At 47.2% G+C, this 21,691-nt stretch overlaps 2 protein-coding genes and 4 non-coding genes across 7 annotated transcripts; 5 read left to right on the top strand and 1 right to left on the bottom strand.

Annotated features, from left to right (window-relative positions):
- The first annotated feature begins 476 nt into the window (after positions 1-476).
- arid4a (AT-rich interactive domain 4A) lies at positions 477-19,766 on the top strand. Of its 2 annotated transcripts, none has more exons than XM_084678568.1 (25): positions 477-1,056; positions 2,089-2,138; positions 2,497-2,607; positions 4,003-4,068; positions 4,401-4,491; positions 4,946-5,025; positions 5,150-5,247; positions 6,398-6,530; positions 6,674-6,753; positions 6,899-6,975; positions 7,259-7,461; positions 9,798-9,873; positions 10,031-10,125; positions 10,595-10,692; positions 10,909-11,152; positions 12,620-12,894; positions 13,152-13,310; positions 13,876-13,960; positions 14,202-14,394; positions 14,824-14,886; positions 14,997-16,619; positions 16,848-16,952; positions 17,086-17,286; positions 17,593-17,739; positions 17,844-19,766. In XM_084678568.1, exons 2-25 carry the CDS (start codon positions 2,133-2,135, stop codon positions 17,945-17,947), a joined length of 4,413 nt encoding a protein of 1,470 aa, XP_084534694.1. In that variant the 5' UTR covers positions 477-1,056; positions 2,089-2,132; the 3' UTR covers positions 17,948-19,766. The 2 variants fall into 2 exon arrangements, with proteins under 2 accessions (XP_084534694.1, XP_084534700.1); XM_084678574.1 differs by lacking the exon at positions 477-1,056 and adding an exon at positions 1,377-1,464.
- LOC146299968 (small nucleolar RNA SNORD53/SNORD92) lies at positions 3,761-3,841 on the top strand. The gene has a single exon (XR_014744415.1). It is a non-coding gene; the product is annotated as a small nucleolar RNA SNORD53/SNORD92 (small nucleolar RNA).
- Positions 6,007-6,087, top strand: LOC146299967 (small nucleolar RNA SNORD53/SNORD92). Its single transcript, XR_014744426.1, has one exon. It is a non-coding gene; the product is annotated as a small nucleolar RNA SNORD53/SNORD92 (small nucleolar RNA).
- Positions 10,347-10,427, top strand: LOC146299966 (small nucleolar RNA SNORD53/SNORD92). The gene has a single exon (XR_014744393.1). It is a non-coding gene; the product is annotated as a small nucleolar RNA SNORD53/SNORD92 (small nucleolar RNA).
- On the top strand, positions 14,540-14,620 carry LOC146299965 (small nucleolar RNA SNORD53/SNORD92). Its single transcript, XR_014744360.1, has one exon. It is a non-coding gene; the product is annotated as a small nucleolar RNA SNORD53/SNORD92 (small nucleolar RNA).
- On the bottom strand, positions 19,694-21,603 carry timm9 (translocase of inner mitochondrial membrane 9 homolog). The gene is made up of 4 exons (XM_084678587.1): positions 21,510-21,603; positions 21,039-21,097; positions 20,853-20,948; positions 19,694-20,707 (listed from the first exon to the last, which is right to left on the bottom strand). Exons 2-4 carry the CDS (start codon positions 21,075-21,077, stop codon positions 20,573-20,575), a joined length of 270 nt encoding a protein of 89 aa, XP_084534713.1. The 5' UTR covers positions 21,078-21,097; positions 21,510-21,603; the 3' UTR covers positions 19,694-20,572.
- Between the last annotated feature and the right edge of the window lie 88 nt (positions 21,604-21,691).

Below are 21,691 nucleotides of genomic sequence, written 5' to 3'. Positions count from 1 at the left end.
CTAGACTAGCTGACCTGCTCACCATCTCCAGGCTGACCTTTTGGATCAACCGTGGTTCTTCTCTGTTAAAACAACCACTAAACTAACTGACCATGGACACTGTAGTCTCTGACTGCCCAACACATTCTTTGTCAGTGAAAGAGTATGTATGGGGCCGCCCTGGGGCCAGACATCATCTGACCGTATGAATGACATGCAGCTCTATCCAGGGAGAGACTGGTGGCCTTCATTTGCATTCCAACCTGGTACTTGTACACCTGTCTCAGCCCTTCAAGTTTATTGTCAAGTTCAGCTCTAATCTTAGCTTTTCTACAGCAAAGCAGCCAGCTGGCTAGATAAAAGGAAGTCAAAAAACCGGCGTGTATCTTTTGAGATTGTGTAAACAGTGTGACAGCAACCCCCTTTAGGCTTTTACCTGCACATGCTTCCGGTTACGTAATCGACTCGCTTGTTCTGACGTCCTACAAACGATACCAGGCGCCATTACCTTCAGCTTTCTATCGACCTTTTCTGAGCTATTCCCCGTTTGCCTCCTTTAACGCAGTTTAAGAATACACAGATAACAGGCATTTCTTTTATCCATTTGGGAGCTGTCGTCTTCGTAGGGATTACAAGGCAGAATATTAGTTGTGTTAGCAATAACCACAATCCAGCCCGCTCGACATACCCATGACAAGGATGCCAGGTAGGCGGATCATCTTCGTGTAACTAGCCAATGACAATGGTAGAAAGATTATGACTGAATAGACCGGCCAATCATGTTTCTAAATTAGGGACTTCGGCCGGGATTCTGGTACTACCGAAGCTAAATGATGGATGTCCAATGAAGTTACGTCCATGAAAGCGCCGCTTTCATATCAACCAACCAGAAACGAAGAAAAAGTATAACCTATAGAATAGAAGCATCTGCAAACCAATCATAATACTTCCATCGGACTACCGCTGTCTGTGCAGCCAATCGGAGTTCGAGAAACACAGCCTGGGCTCAACAGCTTGTTATTCGTGTATTGCATTGCATCCCTAGCAAGTGGTGAGCAGTTGCGTCGTACGTAGCATGTAAGTACCAAAAACGTTCATATTATTCCTAAATGAAACGTAAACTTTTATGGGTTTAATCTGTACGATCTACCACAACACTCAGAAGGTTAAACTATGGAGTGGTGGTATTCACATTTCCCGGTATTATGATTATAAGAAGGAGGTGGCTAGGCTAGGAATTGAATGGCAGTGGCTACGTTAGTCGGCTTGTTTTTGCAGTGAAGAAATGTATGCGCCTTTTGTGAATCTGGATATTAAATAAATAATTCCAGTGCACATACTTTTTTGTTTCATTGTCGCCCACCGCTTCTCATTTAAATGAAGGAGAAGCCCAGGTTGACACGGGTTACCGGAACTAAATGGCTACTCATGATAGCAAGACGGTTTAAATCGCCATATCGAGAAACTATTCAGCCAGCCAGCAAGGTTAGTTGGCTAGCTGGCTAAATTTAGCCCGCGACTTGGGAGTAATCTTATACTGTTCTTTTGCTTTAGAAAACACCTATATTTCATTCAGGCTATGTTAAGAGGTGGGAGCCAACATGTTAACTAACATAAGATGACTGAAGCCACCACACATTTCTTTCCAGCTGCTGTGTGTATTTCACGGGCAGTTTGTAATGAGCCAGTGTCTGACATGGTGCAGCACGGCGAGCTATGATGGCGACGTGACACAGTCAGACTGCGAGCAAAGCGGGAAGGAACACACGCACTAGCTAGTCTGTTTTGTTGTCCCCGTGCAACGTCCTTGTGATTTGCGAACGTTGGACATTAACTAAAGAACTTTCACATGTGTTCTAGAAAAACTAATTATTGGATTACCATTTGTTTGAGAAAGCAACCTAGCCCTAGCTACATTTTCCACACATTTTTGTGAATCTGGAGGGAGGGGGGCTGCATCGAGCTTGAAAAGAATGCGTTAGAAGTAACTGGCTAGTCCGTTAGCCCGTTTTAGCCCATGTACATATTTTCGACAATATAACTAAGTTAAATCGCAACATTTACACATCCATTAAATAAGCTTTTCTTTCTATTTAATCTGTCTTCCAGCAATCAAAATCTACCGAGCTGGACTCCCTCAAATAGCCTCAAAGATGAAGGTAAGTCACTTGGCTAAGCTCTGTTGAAAACAGCAGTGTAGCCGACGCCTCTTTTTGCCTTAGCTTGCAAGATGTTGTGGGTAAGAATTGTCTGTCTGACTGTTCCATTTACATAGGTCAGTTAAAAACCATTGGTATACTTGACGTTTTCATGTACCCGTCCACCCACCTCTGATTTATTTTTTTACTTTAATCAACCAAGACTTTCCCTGCAAACAAACCTTTAAACAGAAATAGCAGTGTTATTGAGTTGTAATCTTGTTATAACCCCTATGTTGATGTGTAAGATTAGGAAATTGAATATCTGACCTGTCAATGCAGTGTAGCAGTAACTGAGATGTCTGTCACTTTCCTTCAGGCAGCGGATGAGCCTGCCTACCTGACCGTGGGGACGGACGTGAGTGCTAAGTACAGAGGAGCCTTCTGCGAGGCCAAGATCAAGACTGTTAAACGGATGGTGAAGGTGAAGGTAAGAGGAAACACACTATCATGGACGCGTGAAGCATAATTCCCCCCCCCCAAAAAAAAAAAACTTGCTTAGTTGACAATGTATCAGCATATCGGAGAAGCACATAGTGTGTAAACGCTATCCTTTCTCTATAACCATCACGCGACAACCATAAGAGACACACAACACGATTAATGTGGTATGGCTGATAGTTCTGTCTATTTTTACCGATAGACAGAGAAAATGTCATGCCTAGTTCCAGAATGCCACTGGTTACTGTAGTTCAGTGGTCGGGAGCTTCAGATCACGTTGACATTGTCCTTTACTCTGTCTGCAGCTCAGTGTAGACAGAGAGTTTCCTTTTTCTAAGTTATTCATCCAGTTTAAGGTGACAGTAATGATACATAAGTGAACCACACCATTACTATATCTGGTTAATAAATCTGCCAGGAACAGCTGTCAAGCAGGGACTTGTTGTCTGAACAGTTAGTTTCAGGAGACGTCCTGTTCTGTGCAGATCCTATAGAGGCAGAGCGAACTTGTACTTGGATCAAAAGGTCAGTCTTAAAAGTTTACACAGTGATCCAGGACTGAACCAGCTATTTGTGCACTTGCTGTTGGTTCTGATGTTATTATTTAGGATGCTGATTGCCTAGCTGTAGGATCTGCTTCTTAGACAGCTTCCTGTTTGTGGCCTGTACAGGGTTTTGTAGGGTTTACAGTACCACCCCATAAGCAGTAGTCATAAGCAATAGTTTGTCACTGAGTCGGAACTGCTAGCCACATAAAGGCCAGGTGTTTTGTTGCTTGTATTCTCCACTGTTCTCCTGTGCTTAGATGGGCCATTATTACTGTCACAAGGGCACAGCCATTGACCCTCTTCTCTCACTGAATGTCAGAACAATCAAGAGTGTTACAGGAAGCAGATTCACAACAGTGTGACTCAGCTGCTTCGTGTCAGACCCCAAGAACCATGGAAAGTTGTCTAATAGTGGGTTTAGCTGCATTATACGAAGGGGCACATTGAGAGCCACACAGAATTCTGTGCCGTTGAGCTCACACTCATTTAGAGGGACCCAGAAAGTACAGCCGTAGCTGTGACATAACTATCATGGTAAGCTCAGAGTACAGAAGTCATCGATCACCAGGGTTTTACCGTTTCACACTAGCAGGAGTAATATGATGATAATGAGAACGGTTTCGCAAACTCGACTGAAATCTTGTGATGTCATGTTTCTCTTGGCTATCTGATTGGCTCCCACAACACATGTGATCCATATAATTCACTATAAAATGTATCCTTGAGTTCACAGGAGGCTCACCTCAAAGCCCCTTTGTTCAAATCTTGTATATACCCCCACACCTTGACGGAAATTTCACCTTTCATTTCTCCCTCTCTCGCCTCCTTTTTGTCAGGTGACATTGAAAGGAGAGTCCACCTCGCAGGTTGTCCAGGACGACCAGGTTAAAGGGCCGTTGAGGGTAAGATGCATCTTCTCTCCCTAGAATTTCTGCAGGGTCGTTACCATTATTATTATTATTATTTATTTTTTTACACACTTCAAACCAACAGGAACATTTGATGATGATGAGAATGGTTTCCTACAACCATTATTAGATGTGTTATCATTTGCGTTAAGTCATTCTAACTGAATGCATAACACAATTTTAAACATGCACGCCTTCAGCTGAACACCCTGCTTGCCCCTCCTTAAGCATCGTGAATATTTCTGCAGGGTCATGAGCGTTTATGCGCTGTTGTGAGCATTTTCTTGTTCCTTAACTGAACGTCTCTCCTCCTCTCCCCCTTGCAGGTGGGCTCCACAGTGGAGGTGAAGACCACAGAGGGCGTCTCCAGCGAGGCAGTTATCGGTAAACTCACAGATGCCAGCTGGTACACTGTGGGTAAGTGACACAAGACGCCAGGCAGAGGTGGCAGAAGTTCATTTCTGAACAGTAAATGTTACAGCTGTAGTCATAGTTACGTTTTCTGTACATTTAAAAAAAAGTTTGTTTCCTGGCTTATCTTCCTAAGTATCTTCCTTGGGTTATCTGGCCAAATACCAGATCTCCACTAGCAGGTGTCTGTAAAGTTTGTCAGTTAGGGTTCCACCCCTGTTTACATTTACATTTAGCCATTTAGCAGATGCTCTTATCCAGAGCGACTTACAGTAAGTACAGGGACATTCCCCCCCGAGGCAAGTAGGGTGAAATGCCTTGCCCAAGGACAAAACGTCATTTGGCACAGCCGGGAATCAAACTGGCAACCTTCTGATTACTAGCCCGATTCCCTCACCGCTCAGCCACCTGACTCCCTGTTGCTTCAGGTCTGACGTGGAGCTGTGTGTTTGTGTTCTAGTGTTTGACGATGGGGATGAGAAGACCCTGCGGAGGACCTCCCTGTGCCTGAAGGGGGAGAGACACTTTGCAGAGAGCGAGGTGAGGGAAGCCCCATCCCATACGCACCCATTCACTGGATGCATCTCCAGTCTGGGGGAAGCGTGGGGGGAACATCTGACACCTTGAGTTACACTGTCTTTTTTTGTTTGTTGTTGTTGTCCAGACGTTGGACCAACTGCCGCTAACCAACCCTGAACATTTTGGAACGCCTGTCATCGGGAAGAAGTCGAATCGTGGAGGCAGACGGTTGTCGCAGGCTGTGTAAGTTGACTTTAGACAGTCCTGTGTCTCTATTGGTCTTGTACTTGTTTGTATGCAGAAAGAAGTAGACTTATCTTTTAGAGAAGCTGTTCCTCTGGTCTAACAAGCAGGATCTTCAACGCTGGCTATCATCAATTTTTTTTTTCTGTCAGGGGGGAGAAGCATGGAGCAAGAGTCTCCCTTGACCTGCTTACAGACAGATTCACAGACAGTAGAATGACATGCTTTTCAGACATTTGTTTGGCGCCTCCAGTCTTTCACACTGAAATGAGCATCTGATGGTTGTTGATTCTTGATGGATTTTCTAGAAATCTCTGCCTGTCTTTGCACTGAATTGACCTATGAGTTTGAGAGCTTGCATTGTATAAAGCGTTAAAACTCCTTGGAGTAAAATGAGGATTGGAGAAAAACATATCAGAATATAAACTGAAGCGAAGCACAGCTTTATAATTTTCAGAATAGCGCAAAACATTTGATAATGCATCCCAAAGAAATGTTTATATGAATTGTAAAGCAAGAAAGACTGTCACCTTTATTAACCTTTATGTTTTAGGTATTATAAATATTTTGGGATGTTTTCAGATTTACAGAAAAGTTGGACGTGTTGGAATTCTTCTACTTGTTCAGTTAGGCACAGAGCAGACACTACAAGTCTGCATGTCAAGTGACATCTTCACGGTTGAACATACAAACTCTGATTTTATAGAAGACATGTATCACATCTGTATTCCATATTTTTTACACTTCACACCAACAGGAGAAATATGATGATAATGAGAACGGTTTTGCAAACTTGACTGAAATCTTGTGATGTCATGTTTCTCTTGGCTATCTGATTGACCCCTACTATTATTACATGTGTTATGTAGAATTAACTATAGCATTGATCCTTACACATAGTTCATCATGTTTATCTGCCTTAAAAAAAACTAACTAGCACACGGGACGTTCTGTACCCTGTTCTGTACTTTTTGATATTTGTCTCAAATGTTTAACGTCTATAAAGTGTCTTTCTAAACATGCCTGTGGGCCGTTCAGTGAGACATAAACGACACGTTGATCAACAGTACTGTAAACATGCCAGCATTAGCCACGGGCTAGTTCACCTGCAGTCGGCTCTGGTTTCACAGTCTGTTCTCACCCCTTGCAGAGCGGATGATGAGAAAGAGTCTTCCTCCAGCGAGGAGGAGGAAGACGACAAGAGGAGGCTCAACGACGGCCTGCTAGGAAAAGTGACCAGCGTCCAGATTGGCTCTGACAGGACTTCCTGGTACATAGCCCTGGTGAGTCACTTCCTGTCCAGGACACGCTCCGAAACCCTGGTCCCTTTCTTTTTTTGGCCCTGTGACGATGCACTTTCACTCTCTTTTTGAGCTGTGACTGATCCAACCAGTATTGCCCTGACTCGTGTGTTTGTCGTCTGTAGGTTGTGTCTCCCAGCTGCAATGATGACCTCGCTGTCAAAAAGGACCAATGTTTAGTGAGATCCTTCGCAGACTCCAAATTGTAAGTGTTTTACATAAGCGTCCTATCTTTGAAAAAAACATAATTTGTCTGCTATTTCATTTGGAAATGCAAAAGTACATATGAGTGGGAACAGAGGGGTATGCGACAGTTCAGTCATGATGTACAATCAATTTCTCTTCCCCAGTGTTACTGTTGCAAGAAAGGACATCCATGAAGTAAACCTGGACAGCATCAGCAAGCAAGAGTTTTCCACCAGAAAAGGTAAAGTTCCAGATTGTGCACTTGAGTTAGGTTTTAGAACAGAATGTTCAGACGCCACGTAAAATTGAACCTGGCTGTCTGCTTGTCTCCAATCCTGACTGTCTTTCTGTCTCCTCTCCTTCTCCCCCTGCCCCTCTTTTCCCCTCATCTCCCTGCCCCTCCTCTTCTCCCCTCATCTCCCTGACCCTCCTCTTCTCCCCTCATCTCCCTGACCCTCCTCTTCTCCCCTCATCTCCCTCTACTTCACCCTCCTCTGCTACCGTCTCTTTTGCTCACCTCCCAGGGTTAGAAGGGGCTCTGAGTTTCCTGCAGACCAGGCTGGTGCCAGAGAGCTGGAAGATGGACATGAGTGAGATCCTGGATTCCTCCAGCAGCGATGAGGAGGACGCGGAGGGCAAGGAGAGCGAGGAGGAGGAGGAGGAGGAAGAGGAGGAGCAGCATCAAGAGGATGAGGAGAAAAAGAAGAAGAAAGCAGTGAAAGAGGAGGTAAGACCCATCTACAGTTATGTAAAGAGCCTCCCAAAGCGTTGCAGCACTGATCGTTGTCTTGGAAGTTGACTTCCTGTAGGCTACTGTTTGCAGTTGGCCAGCCTTGATTACGTTTTGTTTGTAGCTGACGTTCAGATGAGTTGGGGTGGATCTAACTGTTTCACACCACTGTAATAATGTTAGCATCAGTGCTACTATAAATCTACTTGTTATGCCTGGAGATGCTTGTGTCATCCTCACTGTTTACTCTGTGAAAACAGGAAGTGGAAGTGGTCTTCACTTTATTTTAAAGGGATATTGCGCTGTAAAATCCCATCATCTTGCTTCATTTGAAAAGAGTAGTCTTCCTTTAATCAGTCAGGGGCTTAAATGTCAGAAAGCTCTGTGTTGGCTTACTCCAGTGCCCAGTGTTAAAGGGGACAGTTCAACCCAAAATCTCAAATACATATTTTTACTCAACGGGTATGGTTCGGTAGCCTGGCTCTGCCCTCCTACGTACTTCCGCTCAATTTTGATTTTGCTTCTGTACTAGGTCTGGCCATGAGGTACGTAAGTCAAATGTCTCCGGATAATTTTCTACCGGCCAATCAGCAAACAGAGAGAGTGGCTGAGAACAATGACGTTGATGTGGTGCGCTAGTTTGTGTTGTAGTTCCGTAATGGCGGCGTAGAAAGATGCGAGCGAAGCCATTCTGTCCGTTGTAGCAATGCTGCTGAATATCCATAAGCTAAAGCTGGAGTAAGAACAAGTTTTGCTGAGTTTTGTTTGTGGCCATGATGTTGTGGCCCTCCTCCCCACGGGGTTCGGGAACAGTTAGATTTTCCAGCTACGGCAGCTAGCTCTGTTACAGAAGTGGTGAAGGAATTGGCTCAGGTGAACGGTAGTGATTATGGGAGATCAGAGTGGCTCTGGGCAGATCCAATAGTTTTAAACTTCGACAGAGTACCCGTCTACAAGGAAGTCAACGCTTGTCAATGGAGCGCGGCCAAACTCTGTACAAATGAAATGTACGAGAGTCTGGTTAGGACCAGGCTAATAGTTCGGTAGAAAGAAAATTATTCTTACATGAAACTGCTCACAAGTTCTGAGGATTGTTTTGAGAAACCTGGTCATGATTTCTGGAAAGAGACATTGCTGTTGAGTTTCACAAATACCTTTTTTTGGGGGGGGGTGGGGGGGGGGGGGTGGAATTTTAGGGCTATCTGTCCCTTTTTAAAACTAACTCCTAGCTTCCTTAACACCAGATAGTGTCTTCTTTCCATGAAGCACAGAAGCAAGCCATTGATGCCCCTGGCTGCATTCCTCAGTGTGGCTGCGACACGGTGGACACTGAACCACCGTGGCGAGCCAGCCTGGTGAATAGGGCCCCAGCATGTGGGAACCCTCCCCGTCCGCCCCGACGGCAACAATGGTTCATTCTTCCTGCTCCCACGACTCCCACAAATGGCCATTCGTGTGGCTTCCGACTCCGTTCCCATGGCAACCCCCAATGCCTCGCTGCAGTGGCTACTTCCTAGCGTTTCAGAGAGGTGCTGTGTGGGGATTGGCCGAGGGCCAGCAGGGGGGGGGGGGTGTGGCCAGGCCGGGTTCCTTTTTGGATGGCATGCGCTCAGTTCCGATGGCTTCTCTAATCTGGTCCAGTCACAGCAGGGGAAGGAATGCTGCCATTGCAGACGCACAGATAGAACATGTGCTTCTCTACAGCTGTCCCATCATTCTGCTGCTATTTCTCAATGTCTGTTTAGTGATTCCTATGAAGACCATGGTTTAGCATGGTTTGCTGTACGCAAAACAGGATAAGTAGGATCAGCTTGGATATGGTGGTGTAGCTTTGGTGGTGGAGGTATTTTAAGGACTATGGGCCATGTGTTGTTCACATGGTTCCTGGGTATTGGCTTACTGCATTCATGCCCATCTATCTCCAGTCATATCCACAACGTTCCCTGATTCTGTGTGTAGGCAGCCCATTGTATCCCAACAAGGACAGAATGTGTGTTGAGAGTTGTGCATTAAGTCACTTGATTTTGAAACAGGTTTTCCCGGTTATTTAGTTAACCCCTTGTAATGGTCAACACCAAGGAACGAGGAATCAACCAGCACCACCTTTGAACGACCACCACTGACTAAATGTTGAACAAACACTGGTGTAACGTGAAGATGGCATGAACTAGGAGGTTGCTATGCAACGTCTTGGCCGAGCATCTGTTACATCTTCCTCCGTGTTGCTGTTAGGTCTGCCTGTGTTAGTGTCCACCACAGCTCATAGCAACCATCACTAGGCTGGCCCAGTCAATCAAGATTCTAACGTGTGTGTGTGTGTGTGTGTGTCCCAGCCCCCAGAGGATGAGCCTGACCCAGAAGAGAGGGACCACTTCCTGCAGCAGCTCTACAAGTTCATGGAGGATAGAGGTGAGCAGTGTTACCTACCATACACACATACACACACACCACGTTTGTACGTACAAACGATCCAGCGGACGGGGTTTTGCAGTGTCTTCAGTCACAAGAAAGCATTAAGTGATTGTTCCTATGCTCGATTTTTAATGTGCTCCTCTGTATTCTCCAGGGACACCAATTAACAAGCCTCCTGTGCTGGGCTACAAGGACCTGAACCTGTTCAAGCTCTTCAGGCTGGTCTACCACCAGGGAGGCTGCCACAGCGTCAGTGCTGTTACATTACTCTGCTCTCTGTCTCTCTCTGTCTCTCTCTCTCTGTCTCTGTCTCTGTCTGTCTCTGCTCTCTGTCTCTCTCTGTCTCTCTCTGTCTCTGTCTGTCTCTCTTTGTCTCTGTCTGTCTCTGTCTCTCTCGGTCTCTCTCTCTCTCGGTCTCTCTCTGTCTCTGTCTCTCTCGGTCTCTCTCTGTCTCTCCCCCACCAATAGGAGTAATATGATGATAATGAGAACGGTTTCGCAAACTCGACTGATATCTTGTGATGTCATGTTTCTCTTGGCTATCTGATTGGCTCCCACATTCCATGTGATACGTAGAACTAACCATAAAACGTATCCCGTTTCATAAGTCGTGGAGTGGGTATCCTGGACTAGCGTTCGGTCCAGTGATGTCTTTAGCTATGGATAGGTCAAGTACACGCTGGAACATAACGTGATTTACCGTGTGTGTGTGTTGCAGATTGAGAGTGGCTCAGTGTGGAAGCAGATCTACATAGACCTAGGCATCCCCGTCCTCAACTCTGCAGCCTCCTACAACGTCAAGACTGCATACAGGAAGTAGGTGTTTAAGATGAGCTCATAGCTCATCTACAAACATAGGGATCAACTGATTGTTTAGGACTGGTGGCCGATGACTTGTAGCTGGTGGCCATGTTGCCAACAGCTCTACTTTGGTTATGTTCCTGGTCAGATTTTATGTGTTGTGTGTACAAGTGCGTGTGCTTTATGTAGGAACGAGAGGTATTATTCTAACTGATCCCCGTCTCTTCTCAGATATCTGTACGGGTTTGAGGAGTACTGCAGATCGGCCAGCATCCAGTTCAGAACCATTCACCACAACAACCCACGCCCCCTCGCCCCGCCCAATCAGAAGGCGCCCGTGGTCGAGCCGAAGGAAGGCCCGCCCCCGCTCGTGAAGATAGAGCCGGCGGAGGAGAAGCCCGGTGCAGAGGAGGAGGCGGAGTCTGACAGCGACAGCGACAAAGAGGAGCACAAGGACACCCTCTCCTCCCCCAGGGTAAGAGGACAGACAGGGTTCGTACAAGGCACTTAAAGTGCTTGAAGTACTTGAATTTTACTTTTTTGAAATCCAAGTCCTGGAAAACCCTTAAACAGTCATATTAATGACTACATATGAATTTACAAAGTAATTTTGAAGTGTAAAAAAAAACAAAAAAAAAACATAAATACACTCTTTTCACTCAAAATTAACGCCTCAGCCCATCCCCCTCCTGCTAATTTAATTAAAGCACCATCCGTTTTTTCTGGCATTCTTTGGTTTGCGTTATAGCATATGATCATGTTCTCAATTTAAGTGTTTTCAAGCACGATAAGAGCCAAAGTAGAATTGGTTCTGAAGAAGCGCTGTCTGAAGTGGCATTCTTTGCACAAACACCCGACTCCAAACACAGAGAGGAAAAACCGCTTCTTCTCAGCCAGCGCGTGCCAGTACCGTATTCATTAGGCCTACTTGAGGACGAAAAAGAAAATTGTTAAAATGACCATTTTGGCGAGTATCCTCGTAAGCTGTCATTAATGAGTTTCAAAGTCTTAAATGAAGGTGAAGAGCTGGAAGAGAACTGGATTTGTGTCAGATCTGAGACATGCATCAGGTCTTAAAGAGACAGCCGTCTAATAAACCCACTGCTGTCCATTTCTGTAATGTTAATCAAAAAACGAAAGAAAAGGAGAATCACTCGCTGTCCTTGATTGAATAACATATGTAGCTTTAAAAGGATTAATTTAAAGTAAATAAAGTATATGTTTGATAAATGAGATCTCTGATTGTAGTCCTTGAAAACCCACAAAATAGTGCTTGAAAAGTCCTTGAAAGTACTGGAATTTCATTATACGGTATCTGTATGAACCCTGGACAGACGGCCCCTGCTGTCGTCTCTGGGCAGCGTCCGGGACACAGCATGTTCCATTTAAGGTTGTGATCATTGTCGTGTGTGTGTGTGTGTGTGTGTGTGTGTGTGTGTGTGTGTGTGTGTGTGTGTGTGTGTGTGTGTGTGTGTGTGTGTGTGTGTGTGTGTGTGTGTGTGTGTGTGTGTGTGTGTGTGTGTGTGTGTGTGTGTGTGTGTATGTGTGTGTGCGCGCGCGCGCGCGCGAGTCGTCCACACTGTGCTGGTGTGTTTCTGTCCTAACCCCCGTGTGTGAGTCGTCCACACTGCTAGTGTGTTTCTGTCCTGTGTGTGTGTGTCATCCACACTGTGCTGGTGTGTTTCTGTCCTGTGTGTGTGTGTGTGTGTCGTCCACACTGTGCTGATGTGTTTCTGTCCTGTGTGTGTGTGTCGTCCACACTGTGCTGATGTGTTTCTGTCCTAACCCCCGTGTGAGTCGTCCACACTGCTAGTGTGTTTCTGTCCTGTGTGTCTGTGTCGCCCACACTGTGCTAGTGTGTTTCTGTCCTGTGTGTGTGAGTCGTCCACACTGTGCTGGTGTGTTTCTGTTCTAACCCCCGTGTGTGGCCGTGTCTCTCCAGGGGAGGAGGAGGGGCACTCCCATCAAGGCTGAGGCCAAGGAGCCCTCCAAGCTGGACAAGATCAGGGAGGAGCGGCAGAGGGAGGAGAGCCGGGCAGGAGAGACCAGCGGGGAGGAGCAGAGGGAGAGGCCCGACCTGGGAGAGCCCCCGGGGAAGAGACGCAGCCACCGCCATCTGGACGAGTCCGACAAGGAGTCTGAGGATGAGGAGCAGGAGGAGGACGAGGACGAGGAGGAGGAGGATGAAGACGGGGAGAGGAGTCAACTCAGAGAAAGGTGCGGGGGGATCTTATGCCACTTGCTTTACCTCCGTTAAGAGTTGCAAAAAGATATATATACATATATATCGTTTTTTTCTCCCGTTAGTTTGAAGTTGATGAATGAAGAGTTCCTCTCTAAGTGGAATCATCATCATTAGTTGTTGATGTCACAATTCAGTGGTCCAATAGGAATTCAGTGAGTTGTAAAATAAACACATGCAACATGAAGTAAAGCGTGGTTTACAGGAGTGTGTGTGTTTCTCTCGTCTCCAGGGGCGAGGAGGAGGAGGAGGGCTCTGTGACGGGGACTAAGGTCCGGGTGAAGTACGGCCGAGGGAAGACCCAGAAGATCTACGAGGCCAACATCAAGAAGACGGAGACTGATGAGGGCGAGGCGCTGTACCTGGTGCACTACTACGGCTGGAACGTCAGGTATGGATCTAGCAGCAGACCTGTTCCTATCCTCCCCAGCTCTCAGATAAACGGTAAATGGCACCGGCTAAAGGAGAACATTTTTATGTCGCTTTAGAACAGTTTTGTTCTGCTGGTTTAAACTTGTTGACCTCAGGGAGAAAACATTTTGGGAGAAGAAAAAAAATATATATATATATATATATATTATATACTGTAATTTTCGGACTATAAGCCTCGCCTTTTGTCTCATTTTTTGACCCTACGGCTTGTATAACGGTGCGGCTAATCTATGGATTGTTACAGCTAACGGCTAATAAATGGGAGCTTCCTAAAGCTGCCATCTCTTTCCCAACCATCCCCTCTGTGCACGAACCCTTACATATGGTAATTAAACATTAAAACACCTGCGGCTTATAGTCCAGTGTGGCTTATATTCAATTTAGCTGCTGCCGCTTATATAACAGTATATATATATATATAACAGGCAAGTCATTGAGAACACATTATTCTTCACAATGGCGGCGTGGCAGGTGGCAGCAGTGTGTTGAGGGGTCCTAACCCGTCTGGTGCTTCTGTCCTGCAGGTATGATGAGTGGGTGAAAGCAGACCGGATCATCTGGCCCGTGGACAAAGGTGGAACAAAGAAGAAACAAAGAAAGAAAGTGAAGGTGGGGTGCTCGCCTTCCTTCAGTCCCCTCGCAGCCTCCTGACCTCTTATGGGTCACTACCGGGTGTAGCGCCCCTCACCTCTGACCTATGACCTTTAGCATAGGAGTACTGATCTGTTATACAACACTGCCAAACTAGGTTAGATTGTGTTGAGTTGCCACGTCACGACAACAAATTAGAATCCCAAAAAAGGAAAATGCTAAATATAACATCTCTTTCTCCCCCCCCCCGCCCCCTCAGAACAAAGAGAAAGAAGAGGGGGAGAAGGAGGACGACAAGCAGGGCAAGACTGGGGTGAAGAGGGGCCGTCCTCCCATGAGGACCACGCCCCCCAGCGCGGGCCGCAGCGTGTCCAAGACACCCAGCAACGAGGGCCGCTCCAACAGCAAGAGCAGCCGGCTGTCGGACACCTCGTCGCTCCCCAACGGAGAGGGTGAGCCAGACAGGACCCCCGTGATGTGGCAGGGGCTCTGGGCGCTGCGTCTGCAGCTTGACTGCTCGTACAGGCTCACGCGTTGGGTGTATTTCACCTTAGCTTCCCTGGTGTGGGGGCGTTAACTTTTTGAAAGTTCACACCAACAATATGATGATAATGAGAACGGTTTCGCAAACTCGACTGAAATCTTGTGATGTCATGTTTCTCTTGGCTATCTGATTGACTCTTAATGCTAGCATTTAAATGTGGCGTATAGAATTAACTAGTCAAGTAGAGTTTATCCTTGAGTACACAGGACCTCAGCTCCTAATCCTATGTGTACTGCTACACCTTGGCTGAACTTTGACCTTTTACGCTGTCTACGTTGTATCCAGGACTCACACTGACTTGTCTCTCTGTCGGTCTCTCTCCGCGTCTCTCCTTCAGGAACCCCTCGCAGACGGACGAGGAGGACGTCTGGGATGTACGACTCTGACAAAGAGTCTAACGGTGAGTCATGATGACACTGCCTCCCGCTTCACTGCAGATGACCATCTCTACCTGACACAGTGGAACATTACAGTGTGTTTGTTAACATTGTACTTTTTTCTCTCTCGTAGAAGAATCCGTAAACTCGTCAGACGACAGCGAATCGGAGGACTCCCCTGAAAAGAAGCCGGCGTGGGCGGAGCGTACCGACCCTGCCACGGCCAGGAAGCAGGAAGAGGAGGAGGATCGGAGGGTGGAGAGAGGCAGAGCCGAGGCTGCTGCCGCCGCTGCCGCCGCTGCTGCTGCTGCTGCTGCTGCAGCCGCTGTTGCTGCGGTAACGGCTGCTACGCCCCTGCCGTGTCCCAGCATGCCCCAGGAGCAGACAGATGTCGACAAACTTCAGTCATCGGAGAGGCGGGAGGCAGAGAGGACAGAGGAGCCGGCTGCCGCGTCTCCCGTGACAGAGAAACAAAACAAAATGTCTCCCGTTTCCGAGAAGCAGCTTATTAAAATGTCGCCTGTACCAGACAAAAACAAAATGTTGCCCGTTTCGGAGAAACAAAACAAAGCGTTGCCCGTCTCGGAGAAGCCACTCAACAAAATGTCGCCCGTTTCCGAGAGAAACAAGATGTCTCCTCTTCCGGAGAAGCCAAACAAGATGTCCCCTCTCCAAGACAAGACCAAAGAGGAGGACGGCAAGACGCCTCCGCCTCCGACGCCCCTCTCTCCCAGGACGAAGGGTCGGAGGAGCCTCTCCAGAGAGGCTGGGTGTGACACCCCCACCAAGATCCCCAGCAGCAACCCCCCCACTCCCAACCACACAGAGGCCTCTGACGCCCTGTCGCCCATCCCCCGCAGCCTGCTCAAGAGGCAGGACGAGCCCATGGTGGTGCTGCACTGCCTCCCCGCCCAGCAGCTCCCCGAGCCCCACGGCGACTCCGACACCGACTCGGCCCCTGAGGAGGAGGACGAGGAGTTGGCCTGCAGGGAGGAGCGCGCGATGGGCGTGGCCAAACGCAAAGCCACCGAGCAGAGGACGCCGGATAAGAAGGTCCGACTGGAACGGAGGGACGAGGTCAAGATGGCCACCTCTCCCAAGACCCTCTCCAGCTCTCCGCTGAAGAGGCTCGAGGCTGAGAGGAGGATGGAGACGGGAGCGAAGGGAGAGGAGCACCCCAGGAGACCGGAGGGCCACAAGGAGCGAGCGGAGGACTGCCTCTCCGCCGCCAAAGAGCCGGACAGCAGAGGGGAGATGCCTTCCCTCACTCTGGAGGTGCAGCGTTGCCGCAACGACGCGTCGTCAGGAGGAGCGGGCCTGGCGGCGCAGCGGCAGGGCCCCACGGTGGAGGAGCTCATGCCCCAGATAGGCCCCGAGGCGCTGGTGTGTCACGAGGTCGACCTGGACGACCTGGACGAGAAGGAGAAGCCCGCCACTGGCGAGGAGCTGCTCATGATGATGAGTGAACAGCAGCCTCTGCCCATCCTGCACCACCATCAGCACCACCACCACCACCATGCCGCCCCAGCCGCGGGCCCCTCGGCCCCCCCAGCCCCGGCCAGAGTCTGCCCCCCCACCGTGGCCTCCAGCCCGGACGAGTCCCACAGCACGCGCAGCGAGAGCGACGTGACCATCGAGGTGGACAGCGTCGCCGGGGAGAACCAGGAGGGGCTGGGCGAGAACGAGTCCACGCAGGGCTTCGACGCCAGCGCCAGCTCCTCCAACTCCAGCCTCTCTCTGGAGGGCAAGGACCGAGGTGGGTGCTTCCAGTCTGGAGCCTAGTCTGAACTTTTTCAACTTTTTTTTTTTTTCCCCCAACTGTTACCTGGTTATTTGCTTGGTTTTGTGGAAGTGCTAGTCACCACAGTCTTGAGGTCATTTCATGGTGTTCTTGAACTCACGGGAATCCACTGTTACCCTTCAACAGTGGCCTATGTGACCTAAGCCCAGGGTGTAACATGCCCTCTCCCTTCCTCCCATCCAGGTCAGAAGAGGCTGATGGACTGCAACAGCAGCTCCTCCGCCAAGAAGCAGAAACGCAACCAGAAGCGACCAAGCACAACCTCCAAGATGGAGAAAAACGGAGCAGGTAAGACTGAGAAACCAAGCCAGCTTCTCCTACGATGACTTACCTGAACAGGACCATCTCTTGAAGACAGTTTCCTTCTTTCCCTTGTTACACCATTCCTACGTCTTCATTTTGGCCTCCCTTACTTCCCCAGGTCACAGCAGTGACAGTGAGGACTTGACGTTACTGGACTCCAGTAAGCTGACTCCAGTCAAGCACTCGTCGTCCCTGTCCAAGGCCCAGAAGCTGTCGCGCTCCCCGGGCCTGTCCTCGCCTCACAGCAAGGACCTGGACAAGCACAAGGACAAGCAGGGCTTCCCCTCACCGCGCACCTACAAGTGGACCTTCCAGCTAGGTATACTGCCTGCTACTGTTAGCTACTGGCTTACGATCAATACGTTAACTAATGCAAACTGGCATTCTGGGTTTGAGGAAAATAGACAAAGACGGATACATTCTGACACTGAGTGAGTGTAGCTTTGTGTTGAGTATTATATCTTCATCTACAAGTTTACCTTGACAGCTGCTGTTGATGTCCAAGATTCCTGGAGACATGCTCGTTGCTCAAGTTTCTAGCAGTTGGAAGTGTGAGCGCTCTCTATTGGTTCAGACCTGCCTTGTAACAAGCATTCTGTTTGTCTCCTTCCTGCGCCCCCTCCAGCGGAGCTGGATAGTATGAACAGCACTGAGAGGATCTCCTTCCTCCAGGACAAGCTGCAGGAGATCAGGAAGTACTACATGACCCTCAAGTCCGAGGTGGCCTCCATCGACCGACGCAGGAAGAGACTGAAGAAGAAGGAGAGAGAAGGTATCGTGTTCGCCGACGGCCTCTGCCTCTCTTCACTGGCAATGAACCTTTGCTAAAGCGTCTATCTTACGTGTCTCTCTCTCTTGATCTCTCCCTCCCCCCAGTGTCTCACACCACGGCCTCCACCTCCTCTGGCTCCTCAGATACAGGCATGAGCCCTTCGTCTGCCTCGCCTACCCAGAACACCGTGGCGGTCGAGTGCAGGTGATGGCACGCCTCCTCTGGCCCGGCCACGCCCTCCTCCTCCCCCCTCCCCCTCTGCCTTCCCAGCATCCCGCTGCCTCAGATGGACATGCAAGAGAAAGCAGCCTAAAGCACTCAACTGCCCCCACGCCCCTCCTGGCCCTGCCTCACCTTCTCCCAGTCCCAACTGCCAAGCGGTGATACCCAGTTCCTGCCCTCTTCCTGTCTCCAGTCACCTGTCTCCGTGGCGGAAAATGGACTCTCCCATGTGAGTTGAATGTATGATGGAATGAAACTCCCTCCATGGCCCCTGGATTCTTCCCTGAAGCCCTCTCTCTCCTGCTCTCTCACTCTGACTCCATCCTCAAACTGTCTAAGGCACTTTCCCCTCTCCCTCATTGTTGTCAACCACAAAAGTAACAACCACAAAAGTAACAACCTTAAGGTCCTGAACACATGGACCCGACGAGGATGCAGTAATAACCAGTATGTTCCGGTCAGCAGAACTCGAGACAAAATACAACGTTCAAGTAGAGTCCCGATGTGTTGATAATGGTCACTTAACCAGCTGGACATGGTTTTGTATAAAGGTCAATTCTGTTCACTTTGCTCCATCAGAACTGCCAAAGTACACATGTTACAGCAGTGTCCTATTTTGGAGAAGTGGGACAAGTTCAGTCGTGGAAGGGTCATGTAGTTCACTGAAAACGGCTATTGTTGTCTTCCACTTAAGCAGTGTATCAGCACAGATAATTATGCAAACTATTTTTCTGTTCTCTTTTTAAGAAAATTAAGATGAAAAGTAAAAAAAAAAAAACATTGCCAGTGGAACACAGGAAGAATCCTTTTCGGTGGACTAGACTCCCTTCACGAGTGTATTTTGTCTTTTTGTATGTAATCGCAGAGTTTTTATTTTAGTATGGAAAATTTCACAAAGTATATATCACAGTCGTGAAGTTTATTTAATGAAAGATTTCTAGACCTGAATTTTTTGTGTAAAATAAAGGTATCTTGCAACTTGTTAAATATATTTATTCTGTCCGTGGACATCTTTTTGTATGTTTTACAATAGAGAATCCTTCCACAGTTGGGACGGTGGGGATAGTATGACGTTAAAGGAATGTCGTGTGCTCATCCTAAATCTCAGCAAGAATATGTTGTTTCAATTGGGTAGCTACTGTGCAGTACGTATGCCCCCTCCCCCCCTTCATTTCAATAGGGCCCAAGTCTGTCCCCTTTATCATTTGATCATACTATTTCAGGGTGACACCATAATGTGGTGGCCTTCTTTCTCACCATGTATTTTGCTTGTATTCATATTTCTTGGTACTCTGTTAAAAAATTAAACATCTATTCTTATTTTCGACATTTAGTTCTGAGTTCTGACCAATCAAATAAAACCTTTGCTGAAGGAACATGTATTTCAAACCCAGGGGTTTCATATGATTGTTTCTTTTGTACATAAATCTTCCAAAACCATGTATTTGAAAAATACATTTTACACAAACTGTAAAGAATGATTTATATTATTTTTTAAAACCATCTTTGTACCGGTATATTAAGAACATTTTCTTTTTCTATGTCAGGTTGGTAGAAGCATTAGTATACATCTGTACTGTATATACTGTATACTGAACCTGTGAGTTTCAGCCTGATGTGCAGAGAGAAATGAAACAGAAATGTTTTATAGACTTGGTTCCTTGGTGAAAACCCTCTTCCTAAAGTGCTCAGTATATCCAGGGGGTCTGGATGAAGGAAAGGAGGACAAATCTGAGTTAGCCATTGTATCTTTATGTAAAATAAACAGAGCTCTCTTCGTTTCTAATAAAGTTTTTAAATATTGATCCTGTGTGCTTTTGGTTACTTTGAGCAAAACTTGTACTGCACTGGACACAGTTTAAGCCTAGTCTAAAACCAGGGGAGCTTCACTAACATGTAGAAATAGCTTCTGTGTAGGAAAGTTTCACAGACAACACAGGATTCATGTCCCCGGGGACAGATTGTTGTAGTGTTTCCATGGTACCAGCAGAGGGCAAACTTTCCAGTAATTTGTAAAGGTCATACACAGAAGGACATCACCGTGGATACCCCAAAGCATTATCCTGCCAATGATTTTAATGAATTGAGTGCCGGCATAGACATCAGTAAAATTATGCAGCTCATAGGCAAACAGCTAGCGGTGGGCAATTTAACCAGACATTTAATGGTACAACTGAAGGTATGACAGTGTTTTGTTTTTTTACATGTATACTCCAGGTTAACATTGTTCTACACTTACATAACAGACAAAAAAAATCTAATTCTTACTTCCTTACATGTTCCGCCAGGGTCAAAACAAAAAACAACTCAGCATGTTGTGTCATGATCAGATACAGGCTGTTCTTTACCTTCTGGGCCCATGGCGGCCCTCTGTAACAGAAGTGTGCAAGCAGTCACCATCCCAGGCCCAAAGAGGTGAGGTAAATATCGGCCAGAGGACAGTTCAAGGCTGCTGTTGGGTGTCCACTTGTCCAACCATACACAGAGACAAGACTCCCCCATGTCGAGGGGGCCCGAGGCAGTGCTGTGGCCAGCCAAGGTGTGTTGGCTGTGACTCCTCTGATGCTATCTGTCCATGTGAGCAGCTGTAACGAGGAGGGTCAGCAGGTTTCTAGCGAGGCTGTGCCAGTAGGCCAGCTTTCGCAGCCAAGGCTTCGTTCTGTTGAATGTGGTACTCCTGGAAACGCATGGAGATCCGCTGAGTCATCTTCAAGTACTTCTGGAGGCAGCTCTCTGAGCAGGTGGTCTGGGGGGAAAAGATAACAGCAGGTCTACAAATATCCACTCCTGGGCAAGGCTGGTTTTATACTGATATAAACCTTGCAGTTTTGACATTGATAATAAAAGCATGAAATATATATGAAGGAGTTATGTCAAAGGAAGCCACTTACCTCCTCTGGTTTAACTTCTCGTGTGGTGAAGTCCTTGACACAGTCCATGAAGCAGTTCTCTGTCAGCTTGTTGTAGGTTCCCAGGAACTCTTTGAACTTTCCAAAACAAAGATATGACAGTTGTTTAATCTGACACTTGTCACTATGGTACACAAGCCCTTGCAAGATGGTGGAACTAGTCATTACCTGTTTAATCTGGTCCGATTCTGAAATTTGGGCTGCCATGGTTCAGGTCAATGTAGTTTCTGTTGGTATAAATATTGTAAATACACACAAATCGGGTTAACTGTTGAACCTGCCGTGGTTGTAAGAGAGGATATGCGCGTTGAACATCTTGGAAAACATCCACAACAAGAATTAATAGAGCCCCATCATGTTTAAGCCATTCATAGACAAGTGACGACAGTAAACATTCTAAAGACTTGATCATTTAGCATGACATCCACCAACATGGGATGCATGATTCCAGTCCAACCTGATTGTTGCTATACGTTAGCATGCTCTGCCCGTTGAGGGCCAAATCCTTAGCTAAGGTTATCTAGCTAGTGGGAAGATTAAAATACATTTTCAGCATGTGAGTCTATGACTTAGTATGGAATTTATCTTTAGATACAATATACAGGCAAAAATGTATAAATTCGAAAACAATTACGAGACCTGGACACTGCAACGATTTCCGTCATTCACCTCCCTTGCTTTCGAAGGACATGTGACATGTCGTGAAAGCGCTGGTCGTGAACCAAGAACACAGATTCGACAACTGAAATATAGAAAATATTCAATGGACAAATACCGTTTCCTTGATCATCATCGTTTACAAAAAGACATCAAATTAGATT

The sequence above is a fragment of the Hypomesus nipponensis genome, chromosome 3 (genome assembly GCF_054491055.1).
Source record: "Hypomesus nipponensis isolate SF chromosome 3, ASM5449105v1, whole genome shotgun sequence".
Classification (NCBI taxonomy): Eukaryota; Metazoa; Chordata; class Actinopteri; order Osmeriformes; family Osmeridae; genus Hypomesus; species Hypomesus nipponensis.
The sequence above is the reverse complement of the archived record's forward strand: the minus strand, read 5'-3'. Positions and strand labels throughout refer to the sequence as shown.

What these genes read in the sequence shown, in the direction of transcription:
- arid4a (XM_084678568.1), top strand. An exon ending in ACCAGGGAGGCTGCCACAGC is followed by an intron (nt 10,126 to 10,594) that starts GTCAGTGCTGTT and finishes TGTGTGTTGCAG; the next exon opens with ATTGAGAGTGGCTCAGTGTG. An exon ending in GTCGCTCCCCAACGGAGAGG is followed by an intron (nt 14,395 to 14,823) that starts GTGAGCCAGACA and finishes TCTCTCCTTCAG; the next exon opens with GAACCCCTCGCAGACGGACG.
- timm9 (XM_084678587.1), bottom strand. Translation starts at nt 21,077, where the DNA reads ATGGCAGCCCAAATTTCAGAATCGGACCAGATTAAACAG. An exon ending in AATCGGACCAGATTAAACAG is followed by an intron (nt 20,949 to 21,038) that starts GTAATGACTAGT and finishes TGTTTTGGAAAG; the next exon opens with TTCAAAGAGTTCCTGGGAAC. An exon ending in GAGAAGTTAAACCAGAGGAG is followed by an intron (nt 20,708 to 20,852) that starts GTAAGTGGCTTC and finishes TTTTCCCCCCAG; the next exon opens with ACCACCTGCTCAGAGAGCTG.